This window comes from Mercenaria mercenaria, chromosome 10, assembly GCF_021730395.1.
Source record: "Mercenaria mercenaria strain notata chromosome 10, MADL_Memer_1, whole genome shotgun sequence".
Classification (NCBI taxonomy): Eukaryota; Metazoa; Mollusca; class Bivalvia; order Venerida; family Veneridae; genus Mercenaria; species Mercenaria mercenaria.
This window is the reverse complement of record NC_069370.1, coordinates 42658804-42682046: the sequence shown is the minus strand read 5'-3', so window position 1 is coordinate 42682046 and position 23243 is coordinate 42658804. Positions and strand designations below refer to the sequence as shown.

The window sequence follows — 23243 nt, the reverse complement described above, 5'->3', positions numbered from 1 at the left end:
CACACCATAATACACCATAAAAGTGTAAACATAGACCTAGTGATTGCATGGAAAAAAATATTCTGACTAAGTATCATTAAAATTAGAGCAAACACAAGTATTCTTTTATTTGACCTAGTGACCTAGTTTTTAAACCAAGATGATCCATATTCTAACTTTACCTAGATTTTGTCAAGGCAATTATTCTGACCAAATTTCATGAATGATCAATGAAAAAATACAGCTCTATCAATACACAAGTTTTCTTTGATTTGACCTAGTGACCTAGTTTTTGACCCAGAGACCCATTTCAACTCGCCTAGATTTTCAAGATATCATTCTGACCAAATTTCATGAAGATTAATTGAAAAATACAGCCTCTATCGCATACACAAGGTTTTCCTTTGATTTGACCTAGTGACCTAGTTTTCAAACTCGGCCTAGATTTTATCAAGATTATCATTCTGACCAAAATTCATGAAGATTAATTGAAAAATACAGCCTCTATCGCATACACAAGGTTTTTCTTTGATTTGACCTAGTGACCTAGTTTTTGACCCCTGATGACCCATTTTCAAACTCGGCCTAGATTTTATCAAGGTAATCATTCTGACCAAAATTCATGAAGATTAATTGAAAAATACAGCCCCTATCGCATACACAAGGTTTTTCTTTGATTTGACCTAGTGACCTAGTTTTTAACCCCAGATGACCTATTTTCGAACATGGCCTAGATTTTATCAAGGTAATCATTCTGACCAAATTCATGAAGATTAATTGAAAAATACAGCCTCTATCGCATACACAAGGTTTTTCTTTGATTTGACCTAGTGACCTAGTTTTTGACCCCAGATGACCCATTTTCAAACTCGGCCTAGATTTTATTAAGGTAATCATTCTGACCAAAATTCATGAAGATTAATTGAAAAATACAGCCTCTATCGCATACACAAGGTTTTTCTTTGATTTGACCTAGTGACCTAGTTTTTGATTCCAGATGACCCATTTTCAAACTCGGCCTAGATTTCATCAAGATAATCATTCTGACCAAATTTCATGAAGATCAGTTGAAAAATACAGCCTCTATCGCATACACAAGCTAAATGTTGACGGACAGACAGACGACAGACAGACGCCGGGCATCGAGTGATCAGAAAAACTCACCTGAGCATTGCTCAGGTGATCTAAAAACGGACGTGTGTGACATCAATTAATGCCCCATATATCTTACATCATGGTTGTTATAAACTAATTATGGTTCTTGTTCACTGTATTTTTCATTTGTTGCCTCTCTCACAGTAAATAAATGAATGAGTCCACTCCATCACATATAAAGATACCTCCAAGTTATCTCCCGGATAACAAATTTCATTGAAGGGAGATAATCAGAGAAGTAAGAAAGGTTGAGTTATGCGTCTTGTTAACTGTACTTTAAACGTCCCCTGTCATTTTGTAAATGTTTATCAAGATGCTGACTTCACACAAATTCAACAAGATCCTTGAATACTTTCGAAGTGATTACAAGAAAGTTTCCTGTAACGGACTGACAGAAGGACGGACAGGTACACGTATAGACTGATCACTATAACGCTTCCGCGAAAGGAGGGCCAAAAATGCCGGTTGTAGACAGTTAACACAGATTTTCTATGATTTGAACTAGAGACTTTTTTTTCTGGATCCCGGATGACCAGGCTTCTAACATGACCAAGGTTATATATTACAACAAGTTTGATGTATATTTGCTAAAATGTGGCTTCAACAGTGTTAAGTAGGTTTAGCTAGTATTTAAGTATTTAACCTGATGAACTATTTTCTTTTAGGAATGGCTCAGTTTCATAAATGACATTTAGTTCATACAGATAAATTTCTAATAAGGTTTCAGAGTGACCATGTAGACAAAACTGCCTCTAGGGTGTTAACAAGGTTTTGCTATAATTTGTCCGAGTGGAACAGTCTTTACTCTTAAGATAACCCATTATATTCGACATAGATTTTAATAAGACAGACAATCTGACTATGTTTCATGAAGATTTAGTAGAATTTGTGGCCTATATTTTCTATGCTAAGACCTAATGAAACTGGTCCGATAAAGGTTCATTAAGATTGTCCCAAACGTGTGACCAGTACTGTTGTAGATGATGGACGTCGGACGATAAAGCCTCTGCCTAATACTACAGCAGCACAAGTTGAGATGTAAATTGTTTGTATAAAAGATAAGGTATAATAATGTATGAAAATCGAACATGACTTGTCTAAACGTTTGAACAGTTGCAACATATATGTAACATGTATTGAACGAGACGTGAACATGTATATATGTCAATCAATTTGTTAAAAAAGAAGAAAAAGCATGTTGCCCAATTGCCGTCAAAAGAACAATACTTGAAGGCTGAGATATAAATCAGTGTATCATGGTTAAAAAATTCCCGCTTGTACCATTTGCTTATCAGAAAAAAATCTTGTGAACTATTTACATTAAAGTGAAAACACGTTTAAGTAAAATGTAACAGAGTTATGTTTCAACACATGTACACAATCGTTAAGACTCTCAACCAATATCAAAAACTTATGGCTTGAATTCTAATTATCTTATTCATTCCTCTGACTTGATATTTAATTCCCTTATTTATTTTTCATAACTTTTCTATAAATGTCAAGGTGACGGATTTCCCATGTTTTATTGTAAATACATCAGCATTTTCTATATTTGACAAGCAACGTTTCTTTTTGCCACGCCGGTATTTGGCAAATTCAGTCTATACTTATACTGAAAGCTGTCTTAAATTATCACAATTACTAATCTATTTTAAAGTTAGTATGTTTAAATTAGATATCATTACTAGTTTTGTAAAGAAGTACGAAAAGATTGCATTTGCCGTGGAAAAACCGAACTTGCCATGGCAGAGCGGTCTTTTGACATGGCAAATTTTGCGACAAATTAATCATTTTGTCATGGCAAATTATATTTTAATTTTCTTAAGAAACGGGTATTATAATTGTATTTTCTTAAATACTAGTTCCGAACGTATGTATAGGTGGAACAATGATGTTTTATATCAGTAGCTCATTTTTTGCAAGATACTACTATGGCAATTTTGTCACGGAAAGGTTCTGCCATGGCAAAAAAATGCCATGGCAATTATTTACCATGTCAAATGTCCATCTTTTAAAAGCAAGATTATGAACTTTAGCGAGCAATAAATACAATACAAGCGTAACTTAAGAATCTACTTTTGAATATCTTAAACATGATGTTTTGCTAAGCACATCATTTGCAGGAAAATAATTATATTGAGTAGAAAAAACTGTAAATATAAACTATTATTTAGAAAGATAAAGATAATACATGTTCCTTTCTACGTATATTAAGTTAAAGCGCTTACACCTAATTGTATTACAGCATGTTCGTAAAGAAGAAACAACACACAAATGACGTCAAGTTTTGTTAGTAAAACCAAAAGAAAGTGTGAAAATTTACCATACTTTGATACAAAGACGTATTTATACATTTCAAGTTTGTGTTATTTTGTAGTACTATATATAAGTTATTAACAGAATGTAATTTCCAGGAATAGAAATGACAATATTCTTAGATATGAATGTTTTTATAAAAGTTGGAAATGTATGTAAGTCTGTTGGGAAAAATCTCTTGTGTAAACTTTAATTGGCACGTAACTGCAGAACACTTTCTTACTGTGTTTAGCTATATATATTAACCTTTACTGTGAGAAATAGAGAAATAATAGTTTTCAAAATATAAAATAAATCATGAGAGGTAAAAAGAATGAAATTTCATAAAGCTTTATAGTTTAAAATGAAAAATATTCCATGATATTCGTCAAAGATCAAATTATTATTAATCAAATCAATACTGATTGATATTTCCTTTGGTCTAAACACAAATACGTCACCAACGATATAAACTGACGCAGTGCCAGAAAGAGATATGACAACATTACGTAGTGACGTCAGAACAATGTGACACTACCAATCACTTTTGGATACCGTACACACGGATAAAATATCTCTATTTTCCTTATTACTTGACAAGTTTTATACCAACCCCAGACTGCGTAATCGGTCGGCAGATAATTTCTCATATTGACCTCATTAATTAAAAGTACAGAATATGCCACCGAATTTCATGTACATAGGTTATATAGAAATGAAGACCACAGCTTTGGAACAGTATTCTAACTTTAAGACAAATTCATTCATGTTGTCCAAGCTGTGTGAGCGAGTCAGTCTAAGTTATCTTGATAATGCCAAAAAGCAATCTTATTTATATTTACTTTTCAGATTACTAAATTACTAAAAACAATCACGAACAGGGAGTGGATGTGTGTGTGTGTGGGGGGGGGGGGGGGGGGGGGGGGGGGGGGGGGGGGGGGGGGGGGGGGGGGGGGGGGGGGAGGGGGGGGGGGAAGATTGATCTGTCATATTTCGCATTGTTAAAAATATGAAAAATAGTCATTAAAGCTTTTTAAAACGTGATCACAGTTTTATTTAAACGGACCCTTAACTAAGAATGAATGCCATGTCAGAAGCAAAATGAATCTTGGTGCAGTTTATCTGCATCTTATATCTTTGTTTGTCTGGTTGTCCATGTAGAGGCAGAGCACAAGATTCAATCTAGAGTTCAGTATTTTCAGAATTTTTTGATCCCCATCCAAGGAAAATAATACTTGAAGACAGTAGGCTGAATTCTGATATTTATAAAGGGAAAGAAAACAAATTACTTTGATTGGGCCGGGGGATGGGGGGAATAGAACTGGTACGGAATCGACGTATAGAAACATCTACCCAGGACACCAATCTCATGGTTTTGTCTTTGATAGTCGACCCAAGCACTGAAATTTACTTGCAAATGATTCAAGATGTTTTAACCCCATCGCTGAATAGCTGGCTCAATAGTAAAGTTGTTGGAAGTATCGTTATATTATCTTTTCATATACGGCACGTGTTTGTATATTTTCTGGGATATATATCAGTGGGTATCGTAAATCATTTAATGGACGGTAACTAATGCATTCTCCTCGGGATTTTTTCGCCCAATTAGCATGTATAGTTATAAGTCAATATATGTAGTCCATCTAAGTAGTTACATACATTTTGATTCAAGGTGTATTTCATCAGTTTATATGTCATACTGGATGAATTGCTGGTAATTAAGTGGAAAATATGATTACGGTCCCGACATTTTCCTCTAGAAGAAGTGGGGTTGGGGATGGGGGATGGAGTATCATAATGTTACTTTTGCGGATAGATCAAAGGGCCGTATCAATGCATATGTTTTAGATTGAGTTCTTATAATACAATATTTCAGCTGAATAACAAAGTGATGAAAACCCGGTAAATCCTTAAAATTTGAACTTTGTTGAACATCATGGTCGCACAATCAAGATATTAAATTACTAGTAGCTGAATTGGTTTTATCCAAATTCTTACCACTTCCTCTGCATAAAGTCATGACGAAATGTTGTTTATGATGAAAAAAGTTCTATTAGATTTATAGATTTCTTTTGCACATTAAAAAAGGGAGTAATATATATTATATGTTTTTGTAAGAAATTATTTATATATCCATGTTTTCACTGAAGTTTGACAGGAATCTCCAATGACTTATACATTAATACTTTTCTGTCGTTAGATCCGTTTAAGTAAAAGAGAGAAATTATTATGATATATCAAATAACCTATCGTTACATTTAAATATACCAATGAAATAAGAGACAAATATATGATATAGTATTTATTTATTTATTTATTTATTTATTTGATGAGAAACCATTTAAATGATAATTCATGTTATAAAATGATGATTCGCTGGTGGTCCCTATCTACTGGCCAATATAATCGAGCTCCTAGCAGAAATATTTGTTTGTATTGGTTATAAATTTATTATATTTTAATTCCTTTCAGAGACTTGCGTCTTGGTGTACATTTTAAAGCCAGCAATGGCATATAAACATTTATTCAGTTTAACACTGTATGATATAAAGTACTGCGAAACAAGTTGAGGAAGCGGCACAATTTTAATGCTTTAGGCAGGTGACTGCTTAAGAAAGATTGTAATTAAATTAAAAAGTTAATTTTGGATATAGCTTACTTGAGTCTGAAGGCAAGTGACCGCTAAGGTAGATTTTCAGATTTTCTGACTTCGTGATTAATGCATTGTACGCATTATGAAGTTCTTCCACATACACGTATTTTATGAAATGTTTTGTAACTAATTATCAAATAAAACTCCCTGAATCACTGCACCTTTACTGTAGTCCCCCCCCCCCCCCCCTCCCCCCAAATTACTAGTAGATTAAGATAACTTTTTTATTATAAATTCAGCTCCACTGTAGCAGTTGACCGTATGAATTCGAACCCACATCACCAGACGACAATTAAAGGAAATATGATAACGGTTCTCGATTGAAAAAAAATCATGTATGTCCCTATACTTAACATAATCATATATGCCCTGGACTTATTTTTGAACATACACATCTACCTTTGACGTTATCGCTCAGCCATGGTAAGACAAATTTAATATTTTAAACTCTATATAAACGCATTTTTAAAAAATTAAAATACCAAGGGTGCATATAAACATTTTCATTCATCCTTTCCGCTTGTGTAAGCGAACTTAATGTGTTTCTTTCATATGAACGGAAACCCACAAAAAGGCGAGCAGCAGGGTGTCTTTGATCTCTTCGAACATGCGGAGAAATTATCATTTTTTTCCACATATGATGTCAGGACTTTGGGTCTGATTTCAAAAACAAGCGAGTCTGTTTTGAAAAGCTAAGTTTTTTTCTCACTCTAGATTTTTTCATGAAGAACGCGCATGTACATGTTTCAGCATGCATGCGTATCAACAGAAGCTTGCATTTTAATCAAAGTCTCTGCAGAGAATTGCTTGTACGTTTCTTGAATACTGAAGAGGCCTGAGCTTAATTGTTGAATCTATTTCCGTGTAGGAGTTCAACGTGACTTGCAGTCTTTAAGTTAGAGTGAAAAAAAAATCAGTTTTAGGTCCACTTTGCAGAGAAAAAGCAACAAATGAATTGAAACTGGTTTGTGTTAACCAAGGCTAAGTACGAAAAACTACGGCCATATCAAACAAGCAGGCACAGTATTCAATTTGCACGACAGGTCTATTATGAACGCTCAATTCGAATCTTTCCTTGTACTGCCCAATCCAATAATGATTTATTTTTTATTTTTCACGAGGTGTAATGTTTACAGCACCGCTTCAAGTGTCAGTAGGAATGCAAAAGCTGAGCATTTTTTCCAGTCAAGTGAGAATATTTTTTAAACAGTATTTATAATTACAAAAATTGCCAATGAATATTTGTGTTCGCATTGACCCGGTAATATAGACAACCTCATCACTAGTATATTTGCCCAATGACTTTTTAATGCTAAATGTTCATGTTGTATGTATCGTTTTCTACCCTCAAACCATTATATTTATTTTGTAAAATTATTCTGCTTTATAAACCATTTTTACTTAGAATATATTCGCATACATTATTATCTCAAATTATTCAGAAAAAAGCAGGAGAGACTTTCTACCGAGGATGAGCAACTTTATTTATTAAAGATTTGAAGGCAGTTCATTCCGGTTAGGGAAACAGCAGCATTTTTATTGAGATAACATAGATCACTGGAAAGGTCTATACATACGAAAAGGTCTATACATACTATTCAACTTTGTAATAAGTTAAATTGAGGTCGGTTGATTTAACCATATTTTATTGTCTCCAACAAGAAAGCTGAACTTGAGCATATCCTCCATGAGAAAGACATCAATGTCTGTTGCATTCAGGAAACTCACCTACAGCCAGAGAAATCTTTCAAAGTCAGAGGATTCCAGTATTTCCGCTGTGACAGAATTGGCAGACGAAAAGGAGGCATCATGACATTGGTCAGGAACAACATCAGCGCTGTCCAGACCAACATGCATATGGATGACTCCGAGTTCCAAGTTCTGAGCCTCAGAAAGAACGAGTTCAGTTTGAAACTTGTGAACTTTACACGTCTCACTATTTTACGTTCAGGTATGCTTGTTTATTTTCCAATAGGAACAATAGGAAAAAAATCTTTACGCCCCTTACATAAGTACTTTGATTGTGAATAAAACATCCAACTTCGGTTCCATTTTTTTTTCATTTTTGTACCTATTTCTCAGAAATTAGACAATGCAACAATACATGTACATTTAAAGACACTCTATTATTTGCAAAGAGAATTTTGATATCAAGATGCCAGTCTTACAAAATATAGCTGAATTCAAATAACATAAGTTTTCCCTAGTGACACTGAATGGGTAAGTATGTTAGACATATAATATGCTTGAAAACATATTTTGAAAAGAAAGTTGGTGTCTTTTCCAAGAAACAAATCTTGGGCAGTCTATTTAATGCCAAGGTTAATACTTGCAAACACAAAAATCCCTTAAATCCTGTACATATATGTTTGACAAATATGTGATCTATTTATTTAAAAAATATACTTAAAAATTATTTTTCTACTTGTTGCATAGTGTTCAAGAAATTATTTTTTTACTTATTGCATGTGTTCAAGAAATATTTTTCTACTTATTACATAGTGTTCAAGAAATTCATTATCTACAAACAAATGTTTTATTCAATGCAATTTAGCAACAGAGTTTTTCATGGATTTATCGCAAACATTTTTCATTAACATATATGAGTAATGTACAGTTTTTTAAATGTCTCTATGGCTGATGCAAGGAACTGTTTCAATAGTCAAGTGTCTTCGCTGGTTTTGACAGTATTATGTAAATCCAGCCTTGTCATTAATTTTAGCCATTTTAGATAGAAGCTGCAATTGACCGGCCTCTTTATAAACTGAGGAATCATAATCAACCAGAATAAGTTGCAGAATATACCAAATTAAAATAAAAGTGTATTTCTACTTTTCGTATTTACAGAATCATGTTTTCCTGCTTCTATCACAAGATCATTCGGTCTGGTTCCCGTATGAAAGTTCATAGGTAAGTAACAGGTTTCGTTCACAGGACTAACAAAACTCAAGTTTGGGCTTAAGCAATTAATTCCTGAATGCATACTGTTTAAGCAAGAGGCGAATTATCTTAGATATATTTGACAACAATGATATTATGTACATACTAATCTAGAGCACTACGTGGTGAAAACGGTATATACCGTCACATTAACTGTTCACTTTATTTGGTTTATAGCAAAAGGACATTATATTAAATTCAGTTTTGAAATTCGTAATATCAAAATTACATCACGTAAGAAACACGTGCACACTACCAGAGAAAAACGATTGAAAGATTTATTTTATTTCTACTGTTTATAACTACACAATGTGAGAAAATAGAAACCAATCACTGCTTTTATATCTCTAAAGATTTATGATACCGTTTTAATATTCTATTGATTGATTAAAAAAAATAACGACCACTCATGCATAATCATTAATGACAGATTTTGATAACAATAGTGACTGCACTCAAATATTACTTTCAGATGAAGATGCGTGTACAACATGCTTGTATATGTTGGAACTAAAAGGGAAGTTCAAAAAGTTAACGATTACATTTGAAATCAAGGTATTTACGTCAGTAACATTTTTACTCGTCAATTTTAAAATTCTTCAACAAGTTACTCTATAAATTTACTGAATCAAACTTTATTTAATGAAGCTTCCGTTTTATAATAAACTGCATTTACGGATCATACCTTCAAATGGGCGGGTGTTTCAATGACACTTTCATGTCACATTTTATTAGGTTCAAGCTATGATAAATCATTAGTACCCACACAAATTTGTCAGTATTGAATTGCGAGTTAATCAACTTTGCAAAAAAACTGATTTCATTAAGTTTTACTACAGGGATATTACAATTCCATCGAGGTCAGACAAACTTTCAAATATGCCTAAAGATGCTGGCTACGGAACCAGTGCACACTGGTATGACACGGTTCTGTTTTATCAAATAATGACAATTCTCTGAGGAAAAGCAGTCATTTTTTGAACATTAAGAAACTGCGCACGTTTTTTAAGCGATTCTTAAAGGCAAGACACCCGACTTTTAGTAAGAGAAAACTTGGTGACGATTTTTGTCCATTTTTCTGTTCTAATTTATTTATTTATTTATTTGGGTTTTACGGTGCACCAACACAGTATAGGTTATATGGCGCCAAACAGGACTACAAATTTTGGTTCCACATCTCATTTACATCGAAATAAAAACATGAGGTATGGATTTTTTTTCTGCTCTAAATAAGTGAGAAAAATTAGTTTGTTACGATGGAAGGCCGGGTATTATTTCATAGGAAGAGCAACATATATAATAATTTCCATGGGAAGAAATAAGTTTTATCTTTCATCAAAACTAAACATAAATATTCTTGGTATTTTATACAAAATAATAGTGGTTTAGTTAATACCTGGGTATATCCGTAATTTGGAATCGTGCACACACTTTTAAATGTACATAATACGCGTAACGTCACTAGCGAAATCATAACAAGAGGACCATGATGGTCCTGAATCGCTCACCTGTCCCCACATGACCCAGTTTTGAACTGAGTATGACGTAATTTTTTTATTATTTGACATAGTGACCTAGTTTTTGAGCTCATGTGACCCAGATTTGAACTTGACCTAGATATCATCAAGATAAAAATTCTGACCAATTTTCATGAAGATCCATTTCCAAATATGGCCTCTAGAGAGGTCACAAGGTTTTTCTATTATTTGACCTCATGACCTAGTTTTTAAAGGCACGTAATCCAGTTTTGAACTCGACCTAGATATCATCAAGATGAACATTCTCACCAATTTTCATGAAGATCTCATGAAAAATATGGCCTCTAGAGAGGTCACAATGTTTTTCTATTTTTAGACCTACTGACCTAGTTTTTGATCGCACATAACTCAGTTTCAAATTTGATCTAGATATCATCAAGTTGAACATTCAGACCAATTTTCATAAAGATCCATTGAAAAATATGGCCTCTGGAGAGGTCAAAAGGTTTTTCTATTTTTAGACCTACTGACCTAGTTTTTGACCACAGTTTACCCAGTTTCAAACCTGACCTAGATATCATAAAGATAAACGTTCAGACCAACTTTCATACAGATCCCATGTAGAGAGGTCACAAGGTGTTTTTATTATTTGACCTACTGACCTAGTTTTTGATGGCACGTAATTTAGTTTCAAACTTGACTTAGATATCATCAAGGTAAACATTCTGACCAATTTTCATGAAGATCCATTGAAAAGTATGGCCTCTAGAGAGGTCACAAGATTTTTCTATTTTTAGACCTACTGACCTAGTTTCGGATCGCATGTAATCCAGTTTCAAACTTGACCTAGATATCATCAAGATAAACATTCTGACCAACTTTCATAAAGATCCCATAAAAAATGTGACCTCTAGAGTGGTCACAAGCAAAAGTTGACGGACAGACGGACGCACTTCGTGACAGGTGAGCTAATAAAAAACAAAGATGAGTTTTCTGTTGTTTTCTTTTGTTTTGTTTATTTATTTTTTTTTTGTAAAGTTGGGGTTTAAATACATAAATCATTTGCCCGTCACCGCTTTAAGTTAGATGAAAGTCCGTGAAAGAAGGTATTAGCTTCGATCCTCTCCTCCCCAACCATCCTCGCCGCCCAGCTGGGAAGTCGCATTATAGTAGACGAAATTGTGCTCGATATTACTTTAAACCCGAACTGAGACGATACATTTCTTAGTCTGTATTAACCCCTATACTGATAATTCTAAAATGAACTTGTCCATCTTTCAAATTAGACAGTACCATTAACTGTAAAAATGGGCGCTTACCAAAAAGAAACTGACTGAATAGCGAACAGTGCAGATCTTGATCAGACTGCACGGATGTGCAGGCTGATCATGATCTACACTGGTCGCAAAGGTAGAATCAATCGTGTCCAGCATGATAAGGGTTAAGCCCTCATTCTGTTCATGGGAGAAAACTCCTGAAGCTATTCAAATTCTCCTTTCTTTTCAAGACATAATCACAGCCAGACTATATAACTCCGCAAAAGGGAAAAAGCCCCAGACTAATAGTAGAAAATTACCTCGGATAAATTGTGCATATATGTATCAGATCTCTTCATTAAACACGTAATCGTTCTCCGGCCCAGGTTGCTCATTTTAGAGGTCTTTGCATCATTTTATATGATGGCAGAATATGTTACATGTTCTTAAAAGCAAAAAGGAGTTTTCTAGAAAAGGCTGCTGTGTTTTGGAATAAGTATTTTGCCTTTTATTTCATAAAATATACTTCGACTTTCCACCTTCGATTTCGTAGAGAACATGGAATTTCTTCAAGTTTCATTTCTTTTTATCTAATTTTGTTATAATCCTGAAATTCTGTTTTGTCTAGGGTAAACCGAATGTTCTACTGTTATTGTAAATTTGTAAACTTTGCAAATATTTGAAATGCATCTGTTTTGTAGAGAAATATGACACAAAATAATTATAAACATAAAAGCTGTGCTTTTCTCAATTGCTCGTTCTGAAACAACCCGCTTCATTTTATCATTTTACTTATTTTTGCTTCTTTTGTAAACTGAATAACACTGGTCAAACGGTTATAGAAAAACAAGTCGTTTGAAACAATCAACTTTGCAAAAAAACTGATTTCACAGTGGCTGGAAAGAAGGACAATGGACATTGATTGTCTGTTTACGATCGTTAACAAAATTAACTGAAAATGTATTAGGAAAATTGCATAAGAATTACCTTTTAGATACATTTTAAATAGCTTATGTAAAATGCTGAAAACTTGCTAGATCTTCAGATAATCGAAATTGTATGACGTTGCAAAATTCATTCAAGTGTATATATGGTTAACAAATGCTTCACAACATCTGTCGTAAGCTCAAAGATTCATTGACTAAAGCAATTATCCCAGACATGTAATAAGTTATTAAAACCATTTTTCTAAACGGATAACCTTATAAAATATCCAAGAAAGGTTACATGAAGCATTTTCCAGTATAGATTACCGGAAGTAATTATCCTATAAAGGTAACATGAAGTAATTAACCTCAGTAGGTAACCAGAAGTTATCATCCCATATAGTTAACCTAAAGCGATTATCCTATATAGGTGCAAACTGAAACAATTAACCCATATAGGAGGTCAACTGAAGCAATTATCCCGTATAGGTACTCAAAGCAATTATCGCGTAAAGGTAAACTGAATCAATTATCCCGTATAGGTACTCGAAGCAATTATCCCGTATAGGTAAACTGAAGCAATTATCCCGTATAGGTAAACTGAATCAGTGATCCTATATAGGTAACCTGAAGCAATTAACCTATATAGGTAACCAGAAGTAATTTTCTATATAGGTAACCTGAAGCAATTATGCCATATATGTACCCAGAAGCAATTATGCTAAGCAATTATCCCATATAGGTGGTAAACTGAAGCAATTATCCCATAAAGGTAAACTGTGTCAATGATCCTATATAGGTAACCAGAAGTTATCATCCCATATAGGTAACCTAAAGCAATTATCCTATATAGGTAAAAGCTGAAACAATTATCCCATATAGGCGGTAAACTGAAGCAATTATCCCGTAAAAGTAAACTGAATCAATGATCCTATATAGGTAACCAGAAGCAATTAACCTATGTAGGTAACCAGAAGTAATTATCTATATAGATAACCTAAAGCAATTATGCCATATAGGTACCCAGAAGTAATTATGCCATACAGGTAAACTGAAGCAATTATCCCATTAGGAGGTGAACTGAAGCAATTATCCCGTAAAGGTAAACTGAATCAATGATCCTGTATAGGTAACCAGAAGTTATCATCCCATATAGGTAACCTAAAGCAATTATCCTATATAGGTACAAGCTGAAACAATTATCCCATATAGGAGGTAAACTGAAGCAATTATCCCGTAAAGTTAAACTGAATCAATACAAAAAAATAACACAATTCCTATATAGGTAACCAGAAGTGATTATCTATATAGGCAACCTGAAGCAATTATGCCATATAGGTATCCAGAAGCAATTATGCTATACAGGTAAAGTGAAGCAATTATCCCATATAGGTGGTAAACTGAAGCAATTACCTATAAAGGTAAATTGAATCAATGATCCTATATAGGTAACCAGAAGTGAATACCTATATAGGCAACCTGAAGCAATTATGCCATATAGGTACCCAGAAGCAATTATGCTATACAGGTAAACTGAAGCAATTATCCCAAATAGGTGGTAAACTGAAGCAATTATCCCATAAAGGTAAATTGAATCAATGATCCTATATAGGTAACCAGAAGTGAATATCTATACAGGTAACCTAAAGCAATTATGCCATATAGGTACCCAGAAGCAATTACGTCATACAGGTAAACTGAAGCAATTATCCCATATAGGAGGTAAACTGAAGCAATTATCCCGTATAGGTAAACTGAAGCAATTATCCCGTAAAGGTAAACTAAATCAATGATCCTATATAGGTAACCTGAAGTAATTATCCCGTTAAGGTAGCCCGAAGCAATTATCCCATATTGGAAACCTGAAGTAATTATCCCGTATAGGTAAACTGAAGCAATGATCCTATATAGGTAAACTGAGGCAACTATCCCGTATATGTCAACTGAGGTAGTTATCTGAAGTAATTATCTTGTGTAGGTAAACTGAAGTAAATACTGCACATAGGTAAAACTAAAGCAAATATTCCAGGCTTGTACACAATGTAGACTACAGCAATTATCCAACATTCGTCGTCGTTTGACTAAATATGTGATGATGACCAACCTTTTTACTTAATATTACATAACTACTACACGTATGTTGACCAAATATAAGAAACTTGTTCTTGTATGTGTGATAGGTAACCTTTTGAAAATACTAAAAAAGAAAAGAAATTTTAATCTGCAACAACACAAGACGAACTTACAAGGCCTTTTATCACTCATCGCTGTAAGGAAATTGTAGAGCACTAATGCATTTGATTCTCTTTGGATAATCGAGGAAACGCATGTTATTATCAATATCCAGGTGATTTAATAACACAGGATATTAAACAGATTAATCACATTTTAATTCGTTTCCATGTGCAACATCTCTTTTATTTATTTACTCTCGATGAGGAAAAATAGTTACTGAATGAGCTATTCGACAGATAAGCCAAATTATGGAGAATGACAATTAATCTGTATATTTAACCTTGACCCTACTAAATTTCTAAAATGAACTGGTCCGTCATTCAATTTGGGCAGTACCGCTTATTATTCAAAGGGGTATTCACTGAAAATTTACTGATCGAATAGCGAACAATGCAGACCATGATCAGACTGCACGGACGTGCAGGCTGATCTTGGTCTGCATTGGTCGCCAAGGCAGAACCACTTGCCGGCAGCAAGCTGTATCAGTAAACGGTAGCTTTCATTTTAGTAAGAAACTAAGAACACTGCACTGACCACAAGCATGGTATTTGTTTCTTTTCTAAGTCTACACTGACACAAGTGGGTATTATTATTATTATTATTATTATTATTATATACCAGATTTATATAGCGTAGGGTACCTGGATAAAGTCACCGGCCTCCTGCAAGCCAGCTTCCTCGCAAGTGAGATGTCTACAGCACAACTGGGATGGGTTTCGAACTAACAGTGATGCAGCAAGACTGTGTACAAAATAATTTTTTTTTAAATGAATATTTTCTTAAATGAACATCTTTTTCTAACAATTACCGTATTTTCACTTTTATCATCCTGGAAAAAATCTGTTTATTATCTCTTATGTTTTGGGAAGGGGACACACAAAATTTGAATAGCCTCAGGAGTGATCTGAACAAAAGAAAGGGTCTGAATACAGACTAGGGGCAAGTGATTCAAAGTCATCAGAGAGGACAAAATCCGACATAAAATGTATATCTGACACTGGAAAGCAACAAATTAACAAAATACATTATCAAAACATACTTGAATTGTTTTTCATCTTATTTCAAAAGCACGTCAGACGATGCTCCGTGAATATTTTGCAAAAAAAAAAAAATCATATTTCAGTAAGACCAAAGACTACTGTGTAAAGCCAAGTTTTTAACAGATTGAGACGATTTTTTCATCGCCATCCGCTCAAATATATAAACAAATCACTTCAACCAATGCAAAAGTTACGTTTATAAATTACAAAGGGTAAGAAACTCACATGGCATTTAAATACGTGTGTAAGTATATTACAATGTTGTCATCCTCCATGTACAATGAACCTCATTTCCAAATTTTACCTCATTTGCATATCAGATCGCGAGTCTATTATTTCTTCAGACTTTGTCTTAACGTCTGCTGCTCCCTGTCGCCAATCCATTTTCAAAAAAGTAATCTCTATTATTTTTCATTCACATATCTGACAGTGAAATTTTGGCATATCTAATGACTTGAATTTAGTGTAAGACCTATCGGAGTACCATCATTGATTAATTCTGTATTTATCTTGCGAAATCTAACAGGTATGACATATCAAATATCTTTGTATTTTTGCGGCTTTTTTATATTCATCATGTATGAAATATAAGAAATAATTCATTTGTTGATTAAGGGCATAGATATTCAGATCGGAAGAGCCACTCGTTTGATTTCGTAGTAGGCTGGGTAAATTCTCCCTTGATACTGGGAGAAACCAGCGTTTGATAACATATTTCTCATTAACAACTCAAAATATTTGGTTGATGGCGAATAAAAACCTTGAATAATTTTCACATAAATCTAGCTTTGGTAGTTCAATATGTCTTTAGTAAGGTCGACAGCTCTCATATAAATACTGGAGATTGTAGACGGCGATCAAATGAAATGTTCCGGTATTATATATAAAGGGTCTGGTAGCGGTTTTATATCTCTGGTGCCATGTTCAAAATTTGTACTTTAAAAATATCAGATTGAAGAGCTGAAATATAATCGGGATGACAAATGATTTTTTTCTCAACAGTTTCTTTCATAAATGAGTAAAATGGAAGTGCTCTTAAAGCGGCAATGATTCGCTAAAATACATCCGCTATCAGCTGTTTAAAAACATCAATGAAACTGGTAAAAGTCTTTCCTCATTTGCAAAATTAGGAATAAGATTTTCTAATCTAATAAACACTAATCGTCTGTAACATTTAATTTCCAATTAGACCCGATTAAAAGCACATAACAATTAAAGAAACACAGTAAATGCAAGATGTACTCTTCAGCAATTGAGGATTGAACAGTCGAAACGAGTTTCTTTGATAGTTCATGTTCTTTTTTTGTTGTTGTTTTTTTTTTGTTGGCTTCATAAAATTGTATAACGGATTAATTTGAGGACATCTTTATTAATGCTTAATTTGGATACTTTGTCCTTTACTTTTTAGAAATGTGAAGGCCTGTGCAAATGATACAACTAATAACATCTAAAAACAGACTGATAGTAATATTATATTGAGTGGCATCTGTGTACAATGTTATGTATTTTGTGTTTGTATATATATATAAACATGTATATGTTTGTTGTATATGATGAAGTACATAACGATGAGACTGAAATAAAGTATCTTATCTATAATGTTGCTGAAATATACATAAGAATGTAAGTAATATTATTGTTTATTTATAAACTGCAAATACATAATACATATAAATCAAAAGACATCTCGCCTATTGGGCCTAAAAATAAAATTAATGTACATGTACTAAAATGGACATAATATTTTTTAATTTTTTACTTGCATCTCTTTCATATGAAATTGGATAAAGACCTAAAAATCATATTGATTTAAAGATTTCAAAGGTTTTTTTAACATTCAGTGTGTACATTTAAACTAAACTTATAATTAAGCATTTTAGAATTGAACCACGATATGTAATTACAAATGTAAATAAATAACCGTTTTTTTCCCTCAAAGCATATGCAATAAGTATAAATAACCATAATACAATATAAATTTTGTTAATATGAGCCATAATGTAAATATATTTTATCACTTTAACGTGGTATAAGTTATTAGTAAAATAGGCGGGTTTTTATGCGTCTGTTAATATTCGGATTTTAAATATATTAATATATTAATATTTTTCCCCTAGTTAAATGCATACATAATAACTCTACAATACCACATAACAACTCACTTAAAAGTTTATTGCGCTATTTTTTCCACATGAAAAATGCAATGTGTTTTCCAGACGAGCTCACCGTGATGTAAAAAAACTAAAACAAATCAGTTGCTAACACAGATTGCCATAAAAGTGTCAAATAGCGCGTTTTCGTAAAGATGGTTAAATTATAAAGAGAAATTTATATATTTTCCTAAAGGTGATTCAAATATTATAATTTTCGAATTAATTTATCTGTACCGTTTTCATTTTTTTCCGAGACCGTGTTGATATTTTTTGTAAAAAATGCTTTTCGTTTTCTACGCGACTCCGAAATTTATATTTATTTTCTCAATTTAAAACACATTGAGCTATTTTTTTACTAATGTTTTATCTAAAGGTGATCTAAATTCGCGTTAGTGTTATGTAAATTTCAGGAATATCCAAAATAAATGTGCAGATGCAAATGATATCTGATTTAAAAATACATTTAACAGCAGTAATTATTATTTCTATCATTATTAATAAAACAACAACAATTACTTTTTATTTACAGCTACCAATACTAGTTCATTTGGTATTATTATTTCATTATTATCATTATTATCATCAAAAATATCAATTTTGATCAAAGTCAATAATATTTACAATATTTGATTTGTGTGGAGCTGTTGCTTTCAATTTGTATCATTATTTTGACGTGTCAATCATCAAACCATCATTAGCAACGTCTTCATTGTCATCATCAGTTTGTTTTAAAATCATTATCATCATTACTGTAAGCAGTATTATGGAACTGTGAGGGAAATGCAAAATAATAATAATAATAATGTTAATAATAATAACACTGATGATGATGATGATGATGATGATGATGATAATAATAATAATAATAATAGTAGTAGAAGTAGTAGTTGTAGTAGTAGTAGTAGTAGAATTGATAATAATGATAATTATAATAATGATGATGATGATGATTTTGATAATAATAATAACAAATAAAATAATAAAACATGATACCAAGTTGCTTATGAAATAAAATCTAATTAATTCAAAATTATAATAGAATAAAAGTACCAATGCCACCAATATAATTATACTAATATTACTGATAATGATACCAACTAGCATTATATAATCAGAATAATTCCACCATTATTTTGACCTAACATTTTTGTTTGTTTTTTTCCTGTGATATGAGGAATTTATTTTACATTTCCAACTCATTACTACTATTTAAAACGATCCTATACATCATTTACGAGAGCTAACAAGGTTGTTTAGATTATGGAAAATGAATTTATGAATACAGAATTTAACTGCATAATTGATGTTTAACCCGAGACTGAAATAAAGTTGCATATATGTATATGAAAAAAAAAAAAATAAACACAAAAGTTTGAGAAATGCTGGCAAATTAATATGTTTACAGTTTATTTAGAGTCTGCTATTTTAGCTATGTTATGTTGTTTACATATATTTTTGCCCCTGAATTGATGTGTTAACCGTAGCACAAGTTTTTCAGTCCCATGTAGTTTTTGTTTTATTTTTCATATTTTTTTTTCAGAGATGTAATTTTGCAACGGCTATTTAAGAGATCCTATATAGCACTTTTTCTTTACTGATTTAACTCCGGACAAAGATGTCTTGTCGGTGCATAACAACGCAATAAGTAAATAATATTGTAACTAATATCCCGTTTGACAAAAGTTTTCAGTCAAGCTTTAAGAAATATCCAACTTTTAACAAAAGCTACTCCAGGCAATAAATTTTCCGCATACGTCGGCTCTGACATTAATAGCTGTTAAAATAAATATAAAGGGTGATATATCTAACCCAAATTAAACTGCTTCTGGCGACGGCAAACTTGATTTATAGCTAAAATACAAGCGATGAAGAAAAATATTACTATTTTACGCTCTTACCTCCTAGATTTTGCTGTTGCTGTGAATTTTGAGGCGGCTGCTGTTGTTGTTGCTGCTGTTGTTGCTGCTGAGCGGCCTGCTGTTGTTGTTGGCGTTTCGTGTTTTGTCGAGACTCTTTCATCCACGGGTAAATTTCCTTTTTCATGACCCCGCTTGTTGGACTTGCAGAACCTAGATTTTGGTTACAATTCATATTCTGTATACACCTCGAAGAAAACTGGTCTCCATAGTGATTTGGGCTTAAGTCACCATTCGGAACACTGTTGCTTCCCGGGGGCAAATTACACTGCCCCTGGGGAAAATAATCTCCACCCGGGGGTGATGGGCTCGGCTCCCCGTAACTCCCACCGTTCGTTTGAACATTTTCGTAACAATATCCATTCTCCGAAGGATAGTAAGAATTAAACTGTTGCTGCTGGTTGTAATAGAACCCTGTTTTCTGCATGTCGCGATTGCCAAAATTTATTTCATTCTGTTCACAAACTGACATATTATCCCTCAATTCATTGCTTCTGTTCTATTCTCCATCAATCACGTGATTAATGTTTATCCAATCACTGAACAGAACCGATTCGCTCTTTTCTACCGATCGCTGTAAAAAGGAAAAGACACGTCTCTAGTTTATACATTATACACTCTACAAAACGAAAGCAATGAATTTCGCATCAATTTTCTCCCGGCTATTCTATTCGCATAAATAACTGAATTCTTTGACACATAAACAAATCTCTTAAGCACTCGAGAGCAGAAGTGAAACTAGGTTTACTTTAAAAAGACAACTCATATATAAAAGAAAGCGCTAGATGTTTTGAATTCGGCATGCGTAAGCGATGAAAAGCGTACCTTTCTTCAGGTTATCTCAACATAAACGAATTTTCGCGGTGAATTAGCTACCAGATTCGACAACTGAATAGATGTGTTGTAACATTTTGTAATCAAGGATACCGAATGAGTAACAGTCGTAAATCAAACGCAGCCACCGAATGTAAACTATGTACATGCTAGCAACTGAAAAGTTTGTTACCATTGATATATTTAAATGAAAAAGCAAGAAAATCAAATTATAATAACATAAACAAGAAAAATACTTCTAACAGACTTTGAATGAAAATGTATCTTATTTCTTTTTTAATATAAAAATGTAAGATATCTCGATGGACGGATCAGACATCATAATTATAGTAACACACTTTACATTTTCGTAAATACTGTTTGTAATGAATAATGAAACATACACCTATCAAAAATGCAAACCTGTTGTAAGCTATGTGCTCCTTTAACGCCGCATTACGCGCAGAAGGAAATAAACATATTTTCAATTAACTCGCAAGTGTTTTTCAGTTCCTTTTCCCGTCCGCCTTCTTAAATTACATTTTTTCTTGGAAAAAAAAGACGGACATTATGTATCAATGTACTTCCTAATAAACGCACAATGTGATTGCCTGACATTGCGTGATTTTCATTTTCAATCAAAGTTAGAATCATGTACAACATTAATTAATTTCGTGCCGTTCGTTTAATTGATTTTGTCTATTTAGTTTTGCAAATGAAGTTTCCGATGGGAAAAATCCCTTTACTAGAAACGTTCATTACGTAAACATAATGATATTTGTGTATGGAAGTGTTTGATTTAATTGTGACATTGGTCCTTACTTAACATTTTCGTATTCTAAATACATTTGTACTTTTGCCGGTGTGTTGTATACTCATCTCCTGCCGTGAAAGGAGTTTTCGAGCTTTAATTAAATGTATATGGCTTTTGGGCATCTATTTGAATTATTTGTGAAGAGCGGTAACTCCAAGGTAAAATGTAGTGTGATAACTTCATTATGAAGCCGTTTGATATGAGGAAATTTAAAATGTCGTATTAACACTTTACAGTAATAAAATGTTCTTTTAAGTCACTTAAGGCTTGACGGTTAATAGTCAAAACTATCGTCCTAAGCCGAAATTGTTTGTATAATGTTCATACGGAGGCCCGCGTTTTTATCCAAAATACAATTTTCGCTATTTTTGGCATTAAAATTATAGCACCGTTAATAATGGTTACCAATATTCAAATGCTTAAACATATTAAATTTTGTTTCTGAACCAAAGAATTCAGTTTTGTCAAAATAAAAAAAACGAGGTTTTCTGTGTTATATATCTTAACTTAGTTATTCTAATTTAGTTAAGTCTTTTAATCGGGAAATCAAATAATAATAAAAAAACTACTGAAAGTGAGAATAACCGACATGTCTTATTTTTTCTTGAGCAGCTACTAGTAAATAGAACAGAACATACAAATTTACATCATAATTATTTGTACAATTAATTTTATAAGAACCATATTTACAGGCCTGGAATTCTGATAAAAACCAAAAGCCCCAAAGAGTTCTTTCTTAAGCCTAAAATGTCCTAAATTAAACAGCATCCTAGGAGGAAATTTCCCGCAGACAAAGTATTGAAATTAGAACCAGTCCAGAAAATCCGAGGCCTGATTGTAAAAAATAACGTCTTAATATTGGCAGATTGCTAGCAGACAATGATTTAAAACAAATTAAAAGAAAAATGGACGATCATTTTGTTTAATGCATAAGCTACGCCAGTCAAAAATACATGGAACGAACTTTTCAAACCGCGCATGCATCGGGTAATATCTTTAAGTTAAAAGTGAATACACACAAAACTCACCACGTTTTCCAACACATAGTTTGTAAACAAACTTCGTATCCGTTTAATTGGAAATAAAATACATTTATTCAGTCAATATTCACATACTCTATACGGTTATCTAAAGCGATCATTTATGCTTAGGATTAAGTATTTTTTTCTTGCTTATTTACTTCCTATGTGTTATAAAATAAAATCTTGACATTTTTATGTTTCACATATCCAATTTCACCAACCACTTTAACCCATCTAAATTATGCGACCGTAACATCATTATGCGATCACCTTACACTTTATGTATCAACAAACGTTTAAGTATCAAAATATAACCCATATATAGCCTGTAGAGGCTTGGGGCCGAATATGTTCAAATTCCCTCTTAATTTAAAGTAACAATCCCACCATGAAGATGTGTTACACGATATAAGTTCACGTGCCGGCTGATTTATGGAAGAGCTGAGAATTTACTGTAACACCGGTTTATTACCTTAATAATAATTAGCGTAATGTGAAATTAATTTTTATGTGCGCTAAATACTTCGCGCTTGTTGTTCGCTATTGTTAAAGATATTTGATTTAATAG

The 23243-nt window shown here is 32.8% G+C and overlaps 1 protein-coding gene across 1 annotated transcript in view; it reads right to left on the bottom strand.

The window, feature by feature from the left end:
* Positions 1-20515, bottom strand: part of LOC123561795 (homeobox protein HOX3-like) — a 36818-nt gene extending 16303 nt beyond the window's left edge. The window contains exon 1 of the mRNA XM_045354404.2: positions 20009-20515. Within this exon, the coding sequence (XP_045210339.1) occupies positions 20009-20498 (490 nt within the window). The 5' untranslated portion in view covers positions 20499-20515. The remainder of the gene's footprint in view (positions 1-20008) is intronic.
* Between the last annotated feature and the right edge of the window lie 2728 nt (positions 20516-23243).